The sequence below is a fragment of the Schistocerca piceifrons genome, chromosome 1 (assembly GCF_021461385.2).
Source record: "Schistocerca piceifrons isolate TAMUIC-IGC-003096 chromosome 1, iqSchPice1.1, whole genome shotgun sequence".
Classification (NCBI taxonomy): Eukaryota; Metazoa; Arthropoda; class Insecta; order Orthoptera; family Acrididae; genus Schistocerca; species Schistocerca piceifrons.
Window position 1 is genome coordinate 1,230,063,411 of NC_060138.1, and position 17,274 is coordinate 1,230,080,684.

At 44.8% G+C, this 17,274-nt stretch overlaps 1 protein-coding gene across 1 annotated transcript in view; it reads left to right on the forward strand.

Annotated features, from left to right (window-relative positions):
• LOC124779672 (juvenile hormone esterase-like) overlaps nt 1-17,274 on the forward strand; it is an 88,357-nt gene that overhangs the window by 15,601 nt on the left and 55,482 nt on the right. The window contains exons 3-4 of the mRNA XM_047253727.1: nt 9,094-9,225; nt 13,188-13,338. Of these exons, the coding sequence (XP_047109683.1) occupies nt 9,094-9,225; nt 13,188-13,338 (283 nt within the window). The remainder of the gene's footprint in view (nt 1-9,093; nt 9,226-13,187; nt 13,339-17,274) is intronic.

Genomic DNA, 17,274 nt, shown 5'->3' on the forward strand with positions numbered 1-17,274 from the left:
CTGTTGACTCGGGGATCGAGACGTGGCTGCACGATCCGGTAATATGCCTGTCATCCCGACTGCTAGTGATACGAGGCCGTTGGGATCCAGCACGGCTTTCCGTATTACCCTCCTGAACCCGCCGATTCCATATTCTAACAGTCATTGGATCTCGACCAGCGCGAGCAGCAATGTCGCGATACGATAAACCGCAATCGCGATAGGCTACAATCCGACCTTTATCAAAGTCGGAAACGTGATGGTACGCATTTCTCCTCCTTACACGAGGCATCACAACAACGTTTCACTAGGCAACGCCCGTCAACTGCTGATTGTGTATGAGAAATCGGTTGGAAACTTTCGTCATGTCAGCACGTTGTAGGTGTCGCCACCGGCGCCAACCTTTTGTAAATGCTCTGAAAAGCTAATCATTTGCAATTCACAGCATCTTCTTCCTTTCGGTTAAATTTCGCGTCTGTAGCACGTCATCTTCGTGGTGTAGCAACTTTAATGGTCAGCTAAATAGATTTGTTTTCTGTTTGTTGATCACTGTTTTTTTTTATTTCAAACTGACCTGTTTGTGGCTTTTTAATATTGTAAACAAAGTTCGAGAACCATTTGTAATTATTTTTTTTATTTTTCAGTAGATCTGAAGAAGGGCAGCACTGCCCGAAACTAGTCAGTCTGAAGTAATAAAATACAGCGATTAATGGACAGCCAAATTTTAATGTGTTTTACATGATTTCTTAAAACATATTTATTGCTACTTCAATTTGTAGCTCAATTTAGCAGTGAAGTATGTCTGTAAATGTTATGGTTTTACTCCAGAACTCCTGTTGTTTACTCTAAAATTTTTCAAAAAATGGTTCAAATGGCTCTGAGTACTATGGGACTTAACATCTGTGGTCATCAGTCCCCTAGAACTTAGAACTACTTAAACCTAACTAACCTAAGGACATCACACACATCCATGCCCGAGGCAGGATTCGAACCTGAGACCGTAGCAGTCGCGCGGTTCCGGACTGAGCGCCTAGAACCGCTAGACTACCGCGGCCGGCTCTAAAATTTTTCGTTTGAGTTGAATCTAGCAGTGACATATGCTTCCTTTTTTCGACATGTCATAATTTAGTGCCGTACCTATGTATCATAACAATTCTCACGCTTATATGCCCTAGGATTACTTTGTTTTCGTTTTCAGTCAATGTATGTTAGTTAAAACACATGGAGCGTTGTGATATTTGTGTAATGATTTTGTGCAACAAACGTGGTTAATAGTGAGAACTGTGAGAGACTGTATAGAACAAAGTGAATGTTATTCACTTTCGAAATACTTTGGAGACAAATGTTACAAGCACTTATATCACCAAAGTTCTAACATAAAATCTATTTCCACCTTCATTGTCGCACGTTACAAACTGTTAATTTTTCCCTGTCCTAGAGCAAAACGCAAATAAAACAAAGTATTGTATGTTTTGAACGTAAAAGCATGTAAGCTGTTAAAGGCGAATTATGTAATTTCGAAACTAGTAACGATCTCCTGACATGTGAAAGTATTCATGGTTCTTTCCGGAGACAGGAAGAACAGAGCCGAGGTATTGGTTAGCAGCATCACTCACGTTGAGTCACGGAAGATGGACAGTTTATTAAGCAAAACAAGCTGGGCGAAATATGATGTAGACAAACGAATCCCGAACAGGATTAGGTGAGCAATTTCCGTACCAGAATCACTAACAGGTTTTAGAAGATCAGTATCTGTTACAGAGTCACTGACGGCCTCGTAAAATACAGTCTGTAGGTAGCCATTGACCAGCAATAGAATGCCATTTCACGTGCAGCAACACTCTCGCTAACACTGCGAACGCATCAGAAGCGACCAACAACTCACAGGGCCACACCAGTTGTAAACGAACTGATCCAATGGAAAGACTGGAGACAGCACTGGTGGATAAAAAGTGACTACCTACGCCCTCACTGCCCACGCCTTTATTCCTCTACGAGAGAGATCGACTCTCTTCCTAATATCGATAATGGCAGTCAGTGCTGTCACCAATAAAATTTTGCAGATCATGTCACTATCTTCGTCTGATGCCATGTCGGATACAGCAGCTATAGTTGTTACAAGTCTTTCTCAATAAGCTACAAATAATTTGCAGAAAAACTTAACAGACTGTTTAAATCGAAACTGCAAAACTTTGGCTTCCAATGGATGTGAACTGATGTAGATGAGGCTTAAAAAAGGCTTACCGAGCCATAAAATGATATTTCGCTGAGAGATCTGCATCAAGTTTTTCCTTTATGGTAAAAGAAAATGAAGACATACATAAAAAAAGTTGTCTGGAAGACTCTTTTGTAATATAAGTAGAGGATATCCAAGAAGTATCGTCTCGTACCATTCATAATGTGGCGCAGGTAACGATGGGAGTGGAAAGCGACTAAGGGTTGTGTGGGCGTAAATCCTTAACAGTATCTAAATATACTTATTAACCAATTTCAACAGATCCAAGCGCATACACGAGGTGACACAAGAAAAGTATTCAGTACTCAATTTACAAAAATGCAAAACTCAATACCTGACACAATTTCACCTACCTCTCAGTAGAGGGAGCAAGAAATATTACACTACAAATAATAATACATAGTAATTTACTTTAACCATCGAAGCCGAAAGCACGCTGCAGCTAGCAACACCAGACTCTTGGCTGCACTGTCATTAACGAACCCAAGCGCTGTTCACTGCTCCAGACCACCAGGACGATGCGCTGTGTTGATAGAAAGCCATCCGTCGGTCCCGAGTGCAAGTCTGCGAGACTGTCTTCGGAGGCTGCTAGCTGGGTAGCATTCTAGCTGCCCTTCTTGGTATTGGTTCTCCACCAGGGCTCCCTCAGATGTCGACCGCACCCGCCCCGTCCTTCATCTACGCAGCACCACTATCACGACCGACTCCCTTGGCCAGCCATGCCATGATTAAACAAGCTCGGCCGGAGTGCCATGCTTGGCCTAGAGCCAGATGCCAAGACTTGTTCACCGATGTCCACGGTCCACCAGTGCTGGCACCAAGTTGATGCCATTCCCTTCACTCAGCCGTAGCTCCTGTCTCCTACATATCTACATACATACTCCGCTAGCCAGCAAGCTGTGTGTGGCGGAGGGCACTATTCGCGCCAAAGTCAAATTCTCCCCCTCTGTTCCACTCGTGGATCGCGCGAGGAAAAAGCGACTGTCTGAACGCCTCAGTACGAGGTCTAATTTCCCTTATCTTTGAATGGTGACCATTGCGCGATATGAAAGTTGGCGGTAGTAATATATGCTCTACATCCTCGGCGAAGATCGGATTTTGGAATTTAGTGAGCAGCCCCTTCCGTTTAGTGCATCGTCTATCTCCAAGTGCGTCCCACTTCAAACTTTCTATGAGATTTGTAACGCTCTCGCGATTGTTAAATGTACCAGTCACGAATCTTGCCGCTCTTCTTTGGACCTTCTCAATCTCTTGAATCAGACCCAACTGGTAAGGATTCCATACAGACGAACAATACTCTAAGACTGAACGAACTAAAGTAATGTAAGCAACTTCATCTGTTCAAGGACTGCATCGCTTCTACCTATAAACCGCAATCTAGAGTTCGCCTTATCCGTTACTTGTGTAATCTGATCGTTCCATTTGAGATCATTTCGAATAGTCACACCCAGATACGTGACGGATGTTACCGCTTTCAATGACTGGGCATTTATTTTGTACTCGTACATTAATGGGGATTTTCGCTTTGTTATACGCAGTAGGTTACACTTACTAATATTCAAAGATAACTGCCAGTCATTACACCACGCATTTATTTTCTGCAGACCCTCATTGATTTGTTCACAACTTTCGTGTGATAGTACGTTCCTGCAGACTACAGCATCATCGGCAAACAGTCTAATGCCGCTGTCAATACCATTAACCAGATCGTTTATGCAAATCGTAAAAAGCAGAGGTCCTATTACGCTGCCCTGGGGCACACCTGAAGTTACGCTTGTTTTTGTTGAAGTCACACCATTCAGGACGACATACTGCTTTCTGCCTGTTAGAAAACTATCTATCTAACCGCATATGTCATCGGATAGACCGTCAGCGCGCACTTTCCGGAGCAAGCGAAAGCGCGGAACAGTCGAACGCCCTCCGAAAGTCGAGGAATATGGCATCAACCTGGGAGCCGGTATCTAGAGCCTGTTGTATATCATGCGCAAAGAAGGCCAGCAGTGTCCCAGATGACCGCTGTTTCCTAAAACCGTGCTGCTTCCTGCAGGTGAGCTTCTCAGAGTCTAGAAAGGTCATTATGTCTGAACAGAATATATGTTCCATGATTGTACAACAAATTGATGTCAGTGAAATTGGCCGGTAATTTTGTGAATCCGTTTTTCTGCCCTTTTTATAGACTGCTATGACCTGGGCCTTCTTCTGCTGTTCCAATGATCTCTGATACATGATGGATAATAATGGTGCTATATTTGTAGCATAGTCAACATGAAATCTTATGGGGATACCGTCTGGATCAGATGCCTCCCTGGCGTCTAAGGATCTTAACTGTTTTACAATCCCAGATACACTAAACACTAAGCCATCCTTGCGTTTGTTCGATGATTGAAAGGGGGATAGGTGCTGCAGTCCTCTACCGTAAACGAGGTTTTGAAAGCTAGGTTTAGAATTTCGGCCTTCTGTTTATCATCATCAGTTACATTACCCGTACTGTCTTCTTTAGCTTCCGGTCTTCCGTACGAGACCGGCCACCCTATTCTCCAAGGTTGCACAATTTGCTGGACAACATCGTCAGCCCGCCACTCCAGACATAAAGAGGACCAGGCAGTATGCCCTAGTGCAGGGGTCTCCAAACTGCGGCCCGCGGGTCGTAACCGGCCCGCGACGGCCGGCAAACCGGCCCACGTTAGCTGGCCGGACATCCCCGGTATCCGGCCGGCCAAATATTTGAGGTGGTACCTACACTGCCACCAATTGAGTTTCGAGGCCTATCGTGACCAATACACCGCGACATTGGCTCTGCTACTCGCTACAAGACTACATAAGTAAAGTAATTGTTGCGCCGCTTGAAATAACAATGCGTTGACATACTCTACCTCTGTTACGTCTTGCAGTAATAGTGTTGCTAACAATGATTTTGAGATTTCGTTAACTTTGCAGGACGCTTTCGTGAAGAATGTGCAGTGACACACTTTTTTGTCGGTGAAATTCGCCAGAATAAAATACGCCAGAATTTCGGTCAGGTACGTCCGCCAATCAAAATTATGTAATTAAATAAAAATCGTGTAGTTCGTTTCAGTGCTAGCTATTCCCACAACCTTAGATTTTTTTGCGATTTCATCTTTCCTTTAGCCTTACATTACGGTGATCATGGAAAGCTAGAGCGCTTTAATCCCACTAGGTAGATCTTGGCCCTTATGACTTCGTGGAGAAGTCAATGTGGCCCGCAGGCTAAAAAGTTTGGGGACCCTGCCCTAGTGGTCTAGCGCCGGTGCAACTCTGTCGTACGCCAGACTCCTCGCTGTGATGACATGCCGCTGTGGTGCTGTGAGCAACAATTTTGTTGTTCTACATCGACATCTACATAGATGCTCTACAAGCCACCGTACAGTGCGTGGCGGAGGGTACCTTGTACCACTAATAGTCATTTCCTTTCCTGTTCCACTTGTAAACAGAACGAGGGAAAAATGAGTGTCTGTATGCCTCCGTATGAGCCCTAATTTCTCTTATCTTATCTTAGTGGCCCTTACGCGCAGTGTATGTTAGCGGCAGTAGAATCGCATGGCAGTCAGCTTCAAATGCCAGTTCTCTAAATTTTCTCAATAGTATTTCTCGAAAAGAACGTCGCCTTCCCACCAGGGATTCCCATTTGAACTCCCCAAGCATCTCCGTTACACTTACGCTATCGGTAACAAATTTGTCATCCCATCTCTGAATTGATGGCTCCCTTCAGTGTGACCTGGTACGGATCCCAAACACTCGAGCAGTACTCAAGAATAGGTCGCACTAGGGTCCTATACGCTATCTCCTTTACAGATGAACCATCCTTTACTAAAATTCTTCCAATAAACCAAGTCCGCCGATCGTGGTCTCGCGGTAGCGTTCTCGCTTCCCGAGTACAGGGTCCCAGGTTCGATTCCCGGCGGGGTCAGGGATTTTCCCTGCCTCGAAATGACTGGGTGTTGTTGTGCCGTCTTTATCATCATCATTCATTCCCATTACGGTCGGAGGAAGGCAATGACAAACCACCTCCACTAGGATACTGCCTAGTACGGCGATGCGGGTCTCCCGCATCGTTCCCTTTGCTGTCACGGAGCGTGGGACTTCATCGGCAACAATAACCCAAAGTCGACCACTCTCCTTTCCGGCCACAGTATTGTATTGTTTTGTATGGAACTGGGGACCTAGAAACGACGGAGAGGTTTCGTCCCCGCCATAGCCCTCAGTGGTTCACAACCCCACACTAGGCTACAGCAGTCCACTCACCCCACCTCCGCCCCACATCGAACCCAGAGCTATTGTGCGGTTCGGCCCCGAGTGGACCCGCCGGGAACGTCTCACACCAGACGAGTGTAACCCCAGTGCTTGCGTGGTAGAGTCATTATGGTGTACGCGTACGTGGAGACAGTGTTTGCGCAGCAATCGCCGACATAATGTAACTAAGGCGGAATAAGGGGAACCAGCCCACATTCGCCGAGGCAGATGGAAAACAGTCTTCAAAACCATCCACAGACTGGCCGGCACAGCGGAACTCGACACTAATCCTCCCGGAAACCAGTGTGTTAGACCGCACGGCTAACCGGGCGGGCTCCCTACCACACTTCTCACACGCTCGTTCCATTTCATATCGCTCTGCAACGTTGTGCTCAGATATTTAAACGACTTGATTGTGTCAAGCAGGGCACTAGCAATACTGTATCCGATCATTACAGGATTGTTCTTCCTATTCGTCTGCAATATCACACATTTTTCCACATTTAGACCTAGCTGCCATACATCACACCAACTTGAAAGTTAGAAAATAGGAAAGCCGGCCGGAGTCGCCGAGCAGTTCTAGGCGCTACAGTCTGAAACCACGCTGCTGCTACGGTCGCAGGTTCGAATCCTGCCTCGGGCATGGATGTGTGTGATGTCCTTAGGTTCGTTAGGTTTAAGTAGTTCTAAGTTCTGAGGGACTGATGACCTCAGAAGTAAAGTCCCATAGTGCTCAGAGCCATTTGAACCAAAATAGGACATTTGCAGACACACTCTGCTGCAGCGCTAGAACCAACAGCCAAGTGAGACAGGAATACGACTGTGTCATGAATCGCTAATACACGGCACACTAGAAAAGAGAATGAGTGCTACAAATTAAAGGATGTCCGCCAATATAAATATTTTTATTTCATCTACTCCGCAAGCCTCCTGACGGTGTGTGGCGGAGGGTACCTGAGTACCTCTGTCGGTTCTCCCTTCTATTCCAGTCTCGTATTGTTCGTGGAAAGAAGGATTGTCGGTATGCTTCTGTGTGTGCTCTAATCTCTCTGATTTTATCCTCATGGTCTCTTCGCGAGATATACGTAGGAGGGAGCAGTATACTGCTTGACTCTTCGGTGAAGGTATGTTCTCGAAACTTTAACAAAAGCCCGTACCGAGCTACTGAGCGTCTCTCCTGCAGAGTCTTCCACTGGACTTTATCTATCATCTCCGTAACGCTTTCGCGATTACTAAATGATCCTGCAACGAAGCGCGATGCTCTCCGTTGGATCTTCTCTATCTCTTCTATCAACCCTGTCTGGTACGGATCCCACACTACTGAGCAGTATTCAAGCAGTGGGCGAACAAGCGTACTGTAACCTACTTCCTTTGTTTTCGGATTGCATTTCCTTAGGATTCTTCCAATGAATCTCAGTCTGGCATCTGCTTTACCGAAGATCAACTTTTATGATCATTCCATTTTAAATCACTCCTAATGCGTACTCCCAGATAATTCATGGAATTAACTCTTCCAGTTGCTAACCTGCTATTTTGTAGCTAAATGATAAGGGATCTTTCTTTCTATGTACTAGCAGCACATTACACTTGTCTACATTGAGATTCAATTGCCATTCCCTGCACCATGCGTCAATTCGCTGCAGATCCTCCTGCATTTTAGTACAATTTTCCATTGTTACAACCTCTCGATACACCACAGCATCATCTGCAAAAAGCCTCAGTGAACTTCCGATGTCATCCACCAGGTCATTTATGTATATTGTGAATAGCAACGGTCCTACGACACTCCCCAGCGGCACACCTGAAATAACTCTTACTTCGGAAGACTTCTCTCCATTGAGAATGGCATGCTGCTTTCTGTTATCTAGGAACTCCTCAATCCAATCACACAATTGGTCTGATAGTCCATATGCTCTTACTTTGTTCATCAAACGACTGTGGGGAACTGTATCGAACGCCTTTCGGAAGTCAAGAAACACGGCATCTACCTGTGAACCCGTGTCTATGGCCCTCTGAGTCTCGTGGACGAATAGCGCGAGCTGGGTTTCACACGACCGTCTTTTTCGAAACCCATGCTGATTCCTACAGAGTAGATTTCTAGTCTCCAGAAAAGTCATTATATTCGAACATAATACGTGTTCCAAAATTCTACAACTGATCGACGTCAGAGATATAGGTCTATAGTTCTGCACATCTGTTCGACGTCCCTTCTTGAAAGCGGGGACGACCTGTGCACTTTTCCAATCCTTTGGAACGCTACGCTCTTCTAGAGACCTACGGTACACCGCTGCAAGAAGGGGGGCAAGTTCCTTCGCGTACTATGTGTAAAATCGAACTGGTATCCCATCAGGTCCAGCGGCCTTTCCTCTTTTGAGGAATTTTAATTGTTTCTCTATCCCTCTGTCGTCTATTTCGATATCTACCATTTTGTCATCCGTGCGACAATCTAGAGAAGGAACTACAGTGCAGTCTTCCTCTGTGAAACAGCTTTGGAAAAAGTCTCTTTGCATTAGATTGACGAAGTAGAAGTCGATACCAGTTTCAAAGATAACTGAAAATATAGAAATGATGTTGGTTTGAGAATAGCGTGCCAGATGGAACCTCTCACGTGTTTTTCCTGTTGACAGCCGCCGCAGCCGGTGCCACAGTGGGAGGGCGTGCGTGACGCCGTAGAAGAGGCGGATGACTGCCTGCAGGCGATGGGCACGCAGCTGTCCGGCTCTGAGGACTGCCTCTACCTCAACCTCTACACGCCGTCGGTGAGTCGTCCGAGGCGCACAATTTTTTTTTTGTCATCAGTCCACTGACTGGTTTGATGCGGCCCGCCACGAATTCCTTTCCTGTGCTAACCTCTTCATCTCAGAGTAGCACACGCAACCTACGTCCTCAATTATTTACTTGACGTATTCCAATCTCTGTCTTCCTCTACAGTTTTTGCCCTCTACAGCTCCCTCTAGTACCATGGAGGTCATTCCCTCATGCCTTATCAGATGTCCTATCATCCTGTCCCTTCTCCTTATCAGTGTTTTCCACATATTCCGTTCCTCTCCGTTTCTGCGTAGAACCTCCTCATTCCTTACCTTATCAGTCCACCTAATTTTCAACATTCGTCTATAGCACCACATCTCAAATGCTTCGATTCTCTTCTGTTCCGGTTTTCCCACAGTCCATGTTTCACTACCATACAATGCTGTTCTCCAGACGTACATCCTCAGAAATTTCTTCCTCAAATTAAGGCCGGTATTTGATATTAGTACACTTCTCTTGGCCAGAAATGCCTTTTTTGCCATAGCGAGTATGCTTTTGATGTCCTCCTTGCTCCGTCCGTCATTGGTTATTTTACTGCCTAGGTAGCAAAATTCCTTAACTTCATTGACTTCGTGACCATCAGTCCTGATGTTAAGTTTCTCGCTGTTCTCATTCCTACTACTTCTCATTACCTTCGTCTTTCTCCGATTTACTCTCAAACCATACTGTGTACTCTTTAGACTGTTCATTCCGTTCAGCAGATCATTTAATTCTTCTTCACTTTCACTCAGGATAGCAATGTCATCAGCGAATCGTATCATTGATATCCTTTCACCTTGTATTTTAATTCCACTCCTGAACCTTTCTCTTATTTCCATCATTGCTTCCTCGATGTACAGATTGAAGAGTAGGGGCGAAAGTCTATAGCATTGTCTTACACCCTTCTTAATACGAGCACTTCGTTCTTGATCGTCCACTCTTATTATTCTCTCTTGGTTTTTGTACATATTGTATATGACCCGTCTCTCCCTATAGCTTACTCCTACTTTTTTCAGAATCTCGAACAGCTTGCACCATTTTATATTGTCGAACGCTTTTTCCAGGTCGACAAATCCTGTGAAAGTGTCTTGATTTTTCCTTAGCCTTGCTTCCATTATTAGCCGTAACGTCAGAATTGCCTCTCTCGTCCCTTTACTTTTCCTAAAGCCAAACTGATCTTCACCTAGCGCATTCTCAATTTTCTTTTCCACTCTTCTGTATATTATTCTTGTAAGCAGCTTCGATGCATGAGCTGATAAATTGATTGTGCGATAATTCTCGCACTTGTCAGCTCTTGCCGTCTTCGGAATTGTGTGGATGATGCTTTTCCGAAAGTCAGATGATATATCGCCAGACTCATATATTCTACACACCAACGTGAATAGTCGTTTTGTTGCCACTTCCTCCACACATAGGTCAGCTCATTTAACGTGTATCTTCAGCGAAACGAAATCAGTCATCACCATAATCTCTATTTTACGTGTAGTAAATTTTATACACCCAATGTCCCAGGAGGAACTGTCAATATTCAGATACGAACATTGTAAGCAAAAAAGGTCTGGGCTCTAAAATGCTTGCCTTAAGAGCTATGAGCTCTTCTTCATCTTCGATACTGTGGAACAAATCTCTTCTACTGCAAGAGCTTTGCTTACCATATTTTAGGATGATGTGGTATAGACTAAAACAAGATAAAATACATACTTGAAGAGCTTTGAGCACTTGTTCAGTAGAAGAGGTGCGTTACACAGCAGAAAAAATGAAGAATAGCTCATGGCTCTTAGGGAATGCACTTATGTGTCTTAGATCGCATGTTTATTGGACACTTGATCTTGTTGCGGTCCATACTACCTTCTTTCAAACTGTCGAAAATACCTTGCAGTGGAAGAGATCTTTTCCATAGTACCGAAGATGATGTACTCATGATGCATGAGTGTTAGAGCCCTTGTTTCCTAGACTTTTTTTGCTTCGAATGACTGATATTTAAATAAGAACTGTAGTTATTTCTAGATTACAGCACGAAACAATAGGCGAAGCTGTAGAATTCTTGCTTCATGTCTGCACCTTCATTAATACGACAAACACTTCCGACTGTTTCACGGTTTAAAATATTGTAATTGAAAAAACTGAGAAAGTATCTTGCTGCATTGCTCTGGAAGAACAGCCAGTTTTAGCAAGAGGAACACTGAATTTCGACAAAAGTACACACAAAGCATGAATCTCATGTTGCAATGGAATGCAATTTCTGACATATACAGGGTGGTCCATTGATCGTGACCGGGCCAAATATCTCACAAAATAAGAGTCAAACGAAAAAACTACAAAGAACAAAACTCGTCTAGCTTGAAGGGGGAAACCAGATGGCGCTATGGTTGGCCCGCTAGATGGCGCTGCCATAGGTCAAACGGATATCATCTGCGTTTTTTTTTTAAATAGGAACCCCCATTTTTATTACATATTCGTGTAGTACGTAAAGAAATATGAATGTTTTAGTTGGGCACTTTTTTCCCTTTTTTGACAGATGCCGCTGTAATAGTCACAAACATATGGCTCACAATTTTAGACGAACAGTTGGTAACAGGTAGGTTTTTTAAATTAAAATACAGAACTATTACAGCGCCATCTTCATAAAGCGAAAAAAGTGGTCCAACTAAAACATTCATATTTCTTTACGTGCTACACAAATATGTAATACAAAATGGGTGTTCCTATTTTTAAAAAAGCGCTGTAGGAAGTTAATTGTTGAGTTTACTGAAATATATAGGAGTCACGCATGTTTGTGGAAAGTAGTACCAAGAACTCCTACAGTCTAGATAAAAAGGTAATTGCTTATAATTCTTTAATAGAGAAAACAAGAGCAGTTGACCAAGCGGTGTAAACAGGCAAACTGCAGACGGAACCAAAATTATTAGTTCTGATTTCTTTGCGAGCAGAAAACTGATGTAATTTTGACACGAATAAGGACTGCTTCATACTCTCTCCGACTAAGGAACAAGAAGGCGCTGATACAAAAATGGTTCAAATGGCTCTGAGCACTATGGGACTCAACTGCTGTGGTCATCAGTCCCCTAGAGCTTAGAACTACTTAAACCTAACTAACCTAAGGACATCACACACATCCATGCCCGAGGCAGGATTCGAACCTGCGACCGTAGCAGCAGCGCGGCTCCGAACTGGAGCGCCTAGAACCGCTCGGCCACCACGGCCGGCAAGGCGCTGATACGTTTGAGTTTACTAACTTCCTAAGTCACTACACGCATCTTGACAATATCTAATTTCGAGTACGCTAGGAACACATACGCTTACTAAACAAAGGCTAGAAAACTCTCCCTGCCAAAGTGAACTTCTCTCCCTTGTTCAGAGAGGAATTTCTTAGGAGAGGGAGGTGGCCCCCGTTCCATTACCCAGTGGGGTTGGCGGAAAAGCCTCGGAAACTAGTCGCCGTTTCAGAGACACCTCTTGGCGGCACCAAAAAATACGGGAAAGTGAGATTCCAATGGTTGGTGCTAGTACTTGGGAGAATAAGTAAAAGGGGCTTCTTTGGCCTCTGCGTGACATTCAAAACGCTCACCCATGCCTTCAAGCTAGACGGTCAAGGCGGGAAAGGAAATCATTTTGGCAACAGGAATGGGACTGGTGAATTTAACGGAAAATAAAGCAAAATACCTTGCACCCATCCTCTCTCAAGTATCTGTGTGACTTCGACGAAGAAAATAAAGGGCAACAAGGGCATGCCATCGTGAGAATAAAAATGATGAAAATGTGATACGAGTGCGAAACAAAAGCATATCTTTCAATGTGTGCAGACAGGTCACCGCGTGTGGCCTTGCCTTACGATCTCGCATTGTTGGCTCCATTTCAGTAACTTGGGAGTGTGCGTGAAACTAATTTATCACTGTCATTCCGAGTCATTAGTTTTGTTCGTATCTCTTTTCAGTTGTCCGAGGAGGCGCTCCTGCCGGTCATGGTGTGGATCTACGGCGGCCACTTCTGGGCAGGCAGCAGCTCCGCCAGCGAGTACGGCCCAGACTTCCTGCTCGACCAGGGTGTCATAGTCGTCGCTCTCAATTACCGCCTGGCAGTCATGGGTGAGGCGCCGTAGCGGTGCTGTTCGTGACTACTTGGACGTGCGGCTGAATGTGCAAGAAAGCATTTAGCGAGTCCTCAATAGGACATGTAGATACGTTATTGTGGTCGATCCTCTAACAAGGGGAGGCCGCCAATTGTGAAATTCAGATTCGATTGATACTGCGCATAATAAAAGCCCATGGCCAGAGGTGTAATGTGGCAAAGCACCAAGATGCATTTCTCAGCCGTTGTCGAGAAAATCGACAGTTAAAAGAAACCGTTGCGATGAAATACTCTCTACGTTCAATAATTTTCTACAGCGTCGTGGCGCAGCGGTAAGCGCTCGGGTTCGTAATCCGCAGGTCGCCGGATCGAATCTCACGCTATGCAATTTTTTTTAATTAGTTGTTTGTAACTCAAATATATATATATATATATATATATATATATATATATATATATATATATATATATATATAAACTATTAATGAATTTCTTATGCATGTTGGTGAAGGCAAATCGCTGGATCGCTCTCCAATTGTACCGCCTCCATTTTTCCGTTTGTCTAACAGGGTGTACCAAAGCTCTCCCGTCCGCACTGATTTTCGACGATGTTATAAGTTGCGCTAGGGACCGCATCTACCTTCTTTCGAAGTTAGCAGGCAACTACGCTGTTATGCGGCTGCTCGTTTCGGCCCGTTCAACATCTGTCCTTCAAGTGTAACGAGCGCGTAACGGAGATTATATTTCACACCTGCCACAGCAAATTTGTGTTCCTGGGGTCTCTGTTCTCGAACGTTTGACTTACGCTATACGTATTCGTTTCGGAATATCGTTTCTACGTCTTCCATTAACTATACGTGGTTAACATTATGAAGACAGTTAATAATATTTGTGAAATAAAACTTTGTTTGCGGAAAACATAATGATGTCCGAAGTCGCCAGTTTTTCCACGAGAAACGACTTTCAACAACTTATTATATGCATAATTGTTGCAACTGATTGCCGGGAATTATATATATATATATATATATATATATATATATATATATATATATATATATATGTGTGTGTGTGTGTGTGTGTGTGTACACATTTGAATTACAAAAAACAAATACTAAAAAAAAAAAAATTGCGTGGCGCGAGATTCGATCCAGCGACCTTCGGATTACGAACCCGAGCGCTTACCGCTGCACCACGACGCTGTAGAAAACTATCAATCGTAGAGAGTATTTCACCGCAACTGTCTCTGTCGATTTTCTCGACAACGGCTGAGAAGTGCATCTTGGTGCTTTGCCACATTACACCTCTGGCCATGAGCTTTTATTATGCGCAGTATGAATCGAATCTGAATTTCACAATTGGCGGCCTCCCCTTGTAAGGCACACTTAATTCGGTAGATCGTAGGCTCGGAAAGGAATGACCAGTGTTTTATTACCAATTTTTACGAAGTGAAAAGTAAAGTAAAAGTAAAGTTCCACGTTGTGGTCCTAGATAGGCCAATCGGGCCCGACCGACTGCCGTGTCATCCTCTGACGATGATGTCATTGCATGTGGCGCTGAGGATCATGTGGTCATCATACCGCTCTCCCTGTCCTTGCTGGGTTTCTTGATCTTGGAATCGCTTCTACACGGTGAAGTAGCTCCTCAGTTGGTCTCAAAAGGCTGAGTGTACCCCACTCTAGCCATCCCACCGAGGGAAAATACAGGCACAGCCAGTTACCGAACCCGGGTGTTTCACGTCGCGGTCAGCCGCATTCACCACTTAGCTATGGAGGCGGACAAGTGACATAGTATGCATGAAGAAGTTGGTTGGTTGGTTTTGGGGAAGGAGACCAGACAGCGTGGTCATCGGTCTCATCGGATTAGGGAAGGATGGGGAAGGAAGTCGGCCGTGCCCTTTCAGAGGAACCATCCCGGCATTTGCCTGGAGTGATTTAGGGAAATCACGGAAAACCTAAATCAGGACGGCCGGACGCGGGATTGAACCGCCGCCCTCCCGAATGCGAGTCCAGTGTCTTACCACTGCGCCACCTCGCTCGGTCATGAAGAAGTGAGCCGGCCGGAGTGGCCGAGCGGTTCTGGCCGTTACAGTCTGGAACTGCGCGACCGCTACGGTCGCAGGTTCGAATCCTGCCTCGGGTATGGATGTGTGTGATGTCCTTAGGTTAGTTAGGTTTAAGTAGTCCTAAGTTCTAGGGGACTTATGACCTCAGGAGTTAAGTCCCGTAGCGCTCAGAGCCATTTGAACCATTTGAAGAAGTGAATATCTCGCGATCTATGTTGTTCATAACTAATTATGTGAAGTAGGAATCTATTGTTTCCCTGTTACTCAACTTATATTTTGTTTAACTTCTGTACCATCGACACCAATAAGTGTTTTGCAGAAATAAACGGCATTCTTAAAAGTACTTCTGCTATCGTACGCACCATTTAAAGTCGTTAAAATAGGACCTGCAGATTCTATTTAATTGCAATCTTTCATTTATAAATTCGCAATTGCCGAGTGATAGGAACCTTCGACCAGTCGATCCATGTGTATATTCATATTGTATACTGTAGACTCAGCAGTATTTGGCTTGTAATGTGGCAACTACGTATCCCAGTCCCCAGACAACGAAACCAGCCAAAAATATTAACATTTCAACTTTGAGTCTGAGGGTACGTAGTTGAGGGCCACATTTTTTATTCGAAAGCCCGCAGACTGAAGACCACAACAACTCCTATAGCACAGTTTATCCGCACGTGACCTTGTGCAACAAGAAATGATATTCGTCCGACCAGGCGACACGTTTCCGATGATCCACAGTCCAATCACGATGATGTAGTTTCCATTGCAGTCGTAGTAGACGATGTCGTTGGATCAACAGGGGAACACATTAAGAGTCGTTTGCTGCGGAAAGAAGGAAGAAAGGTTAGTGTTTAACGTCCCGGCAACAACGAGGTCATTAGAGACAGAGCACAAGCTCGGATTGTTTCAAGAATGGGAAAGGAAATAGGCCGTGCTTCTTCAAAAGGACCAGCCTGGCGTCTGCTGCAGAGCCCCATGTTCAACAGGAGGCGCTCAAAGGCAGGCTCAGAAACACTTGTGCCTGTCCCAGCATTGTACTCTGTCGTCATACCTCTCAAAAAACACCGCCTGTCCTGCTTTTCAGATGGCGCACGCCGCCAATCTCCACGTCATGTGATGAGCCGTGAACGTCCAACACTTTGTCGTCTACTCCTGGTTCCACCGTCCTTCAGCCACTTTCCGTTGGCTCTCTCAGTAGCAGCACGCGAACAGCAGGCCAGCTTCGTAGTTTCTGACATGCTCGTTCAAAGCCATCGTGAAATGCAGATGATGAACGGGTATTCATTGGACAAATATATTATGCTAGAACTGACATGTGATTATATTTTCACGCAATTTGGGTGCATAGATCCTGATAACTCAGTACCCAATACAACCACTTTTGGCCGTAATAACGGCCTTGATACGCCTGGGCAGTGAGTCAAACAGAGCTTGGATGGCGTATACAGGTACAGCTGCCCATGCAGCTTCAACACGGTACCACAGTTCATCAAGAGTATTGACTGGCGTATTGTGACAAGCCAGTTGCTCGGCCACCATTGACCAGACGTTTTCAATTGGTGAGAGATCTGGAGAATGTGCTGGCCAGGGCAGCAGTCGAACATTTTCTGTATACAGAAAAGCCCGTTCAGAACCTGCAACATGCGGTCGTGCATTATCCTGCTGAAATGTAGGGTTTCGCAGAGATCGAATGAAGGGTAGAGCCACGGGTCGTAACACATCTGAAATGTAACTCCACTGTTCAAAGTGCCGTCAGTGCGAACAACAGGTGACCGAGACGTGCAACCAATGGCACCCCATACCATCACGCTAGCTGATACGCCAGCAGTATGTCGATGATGAATACATGCTTCCAATGTGCGTTCACCACGATGTCGCCAAGCAC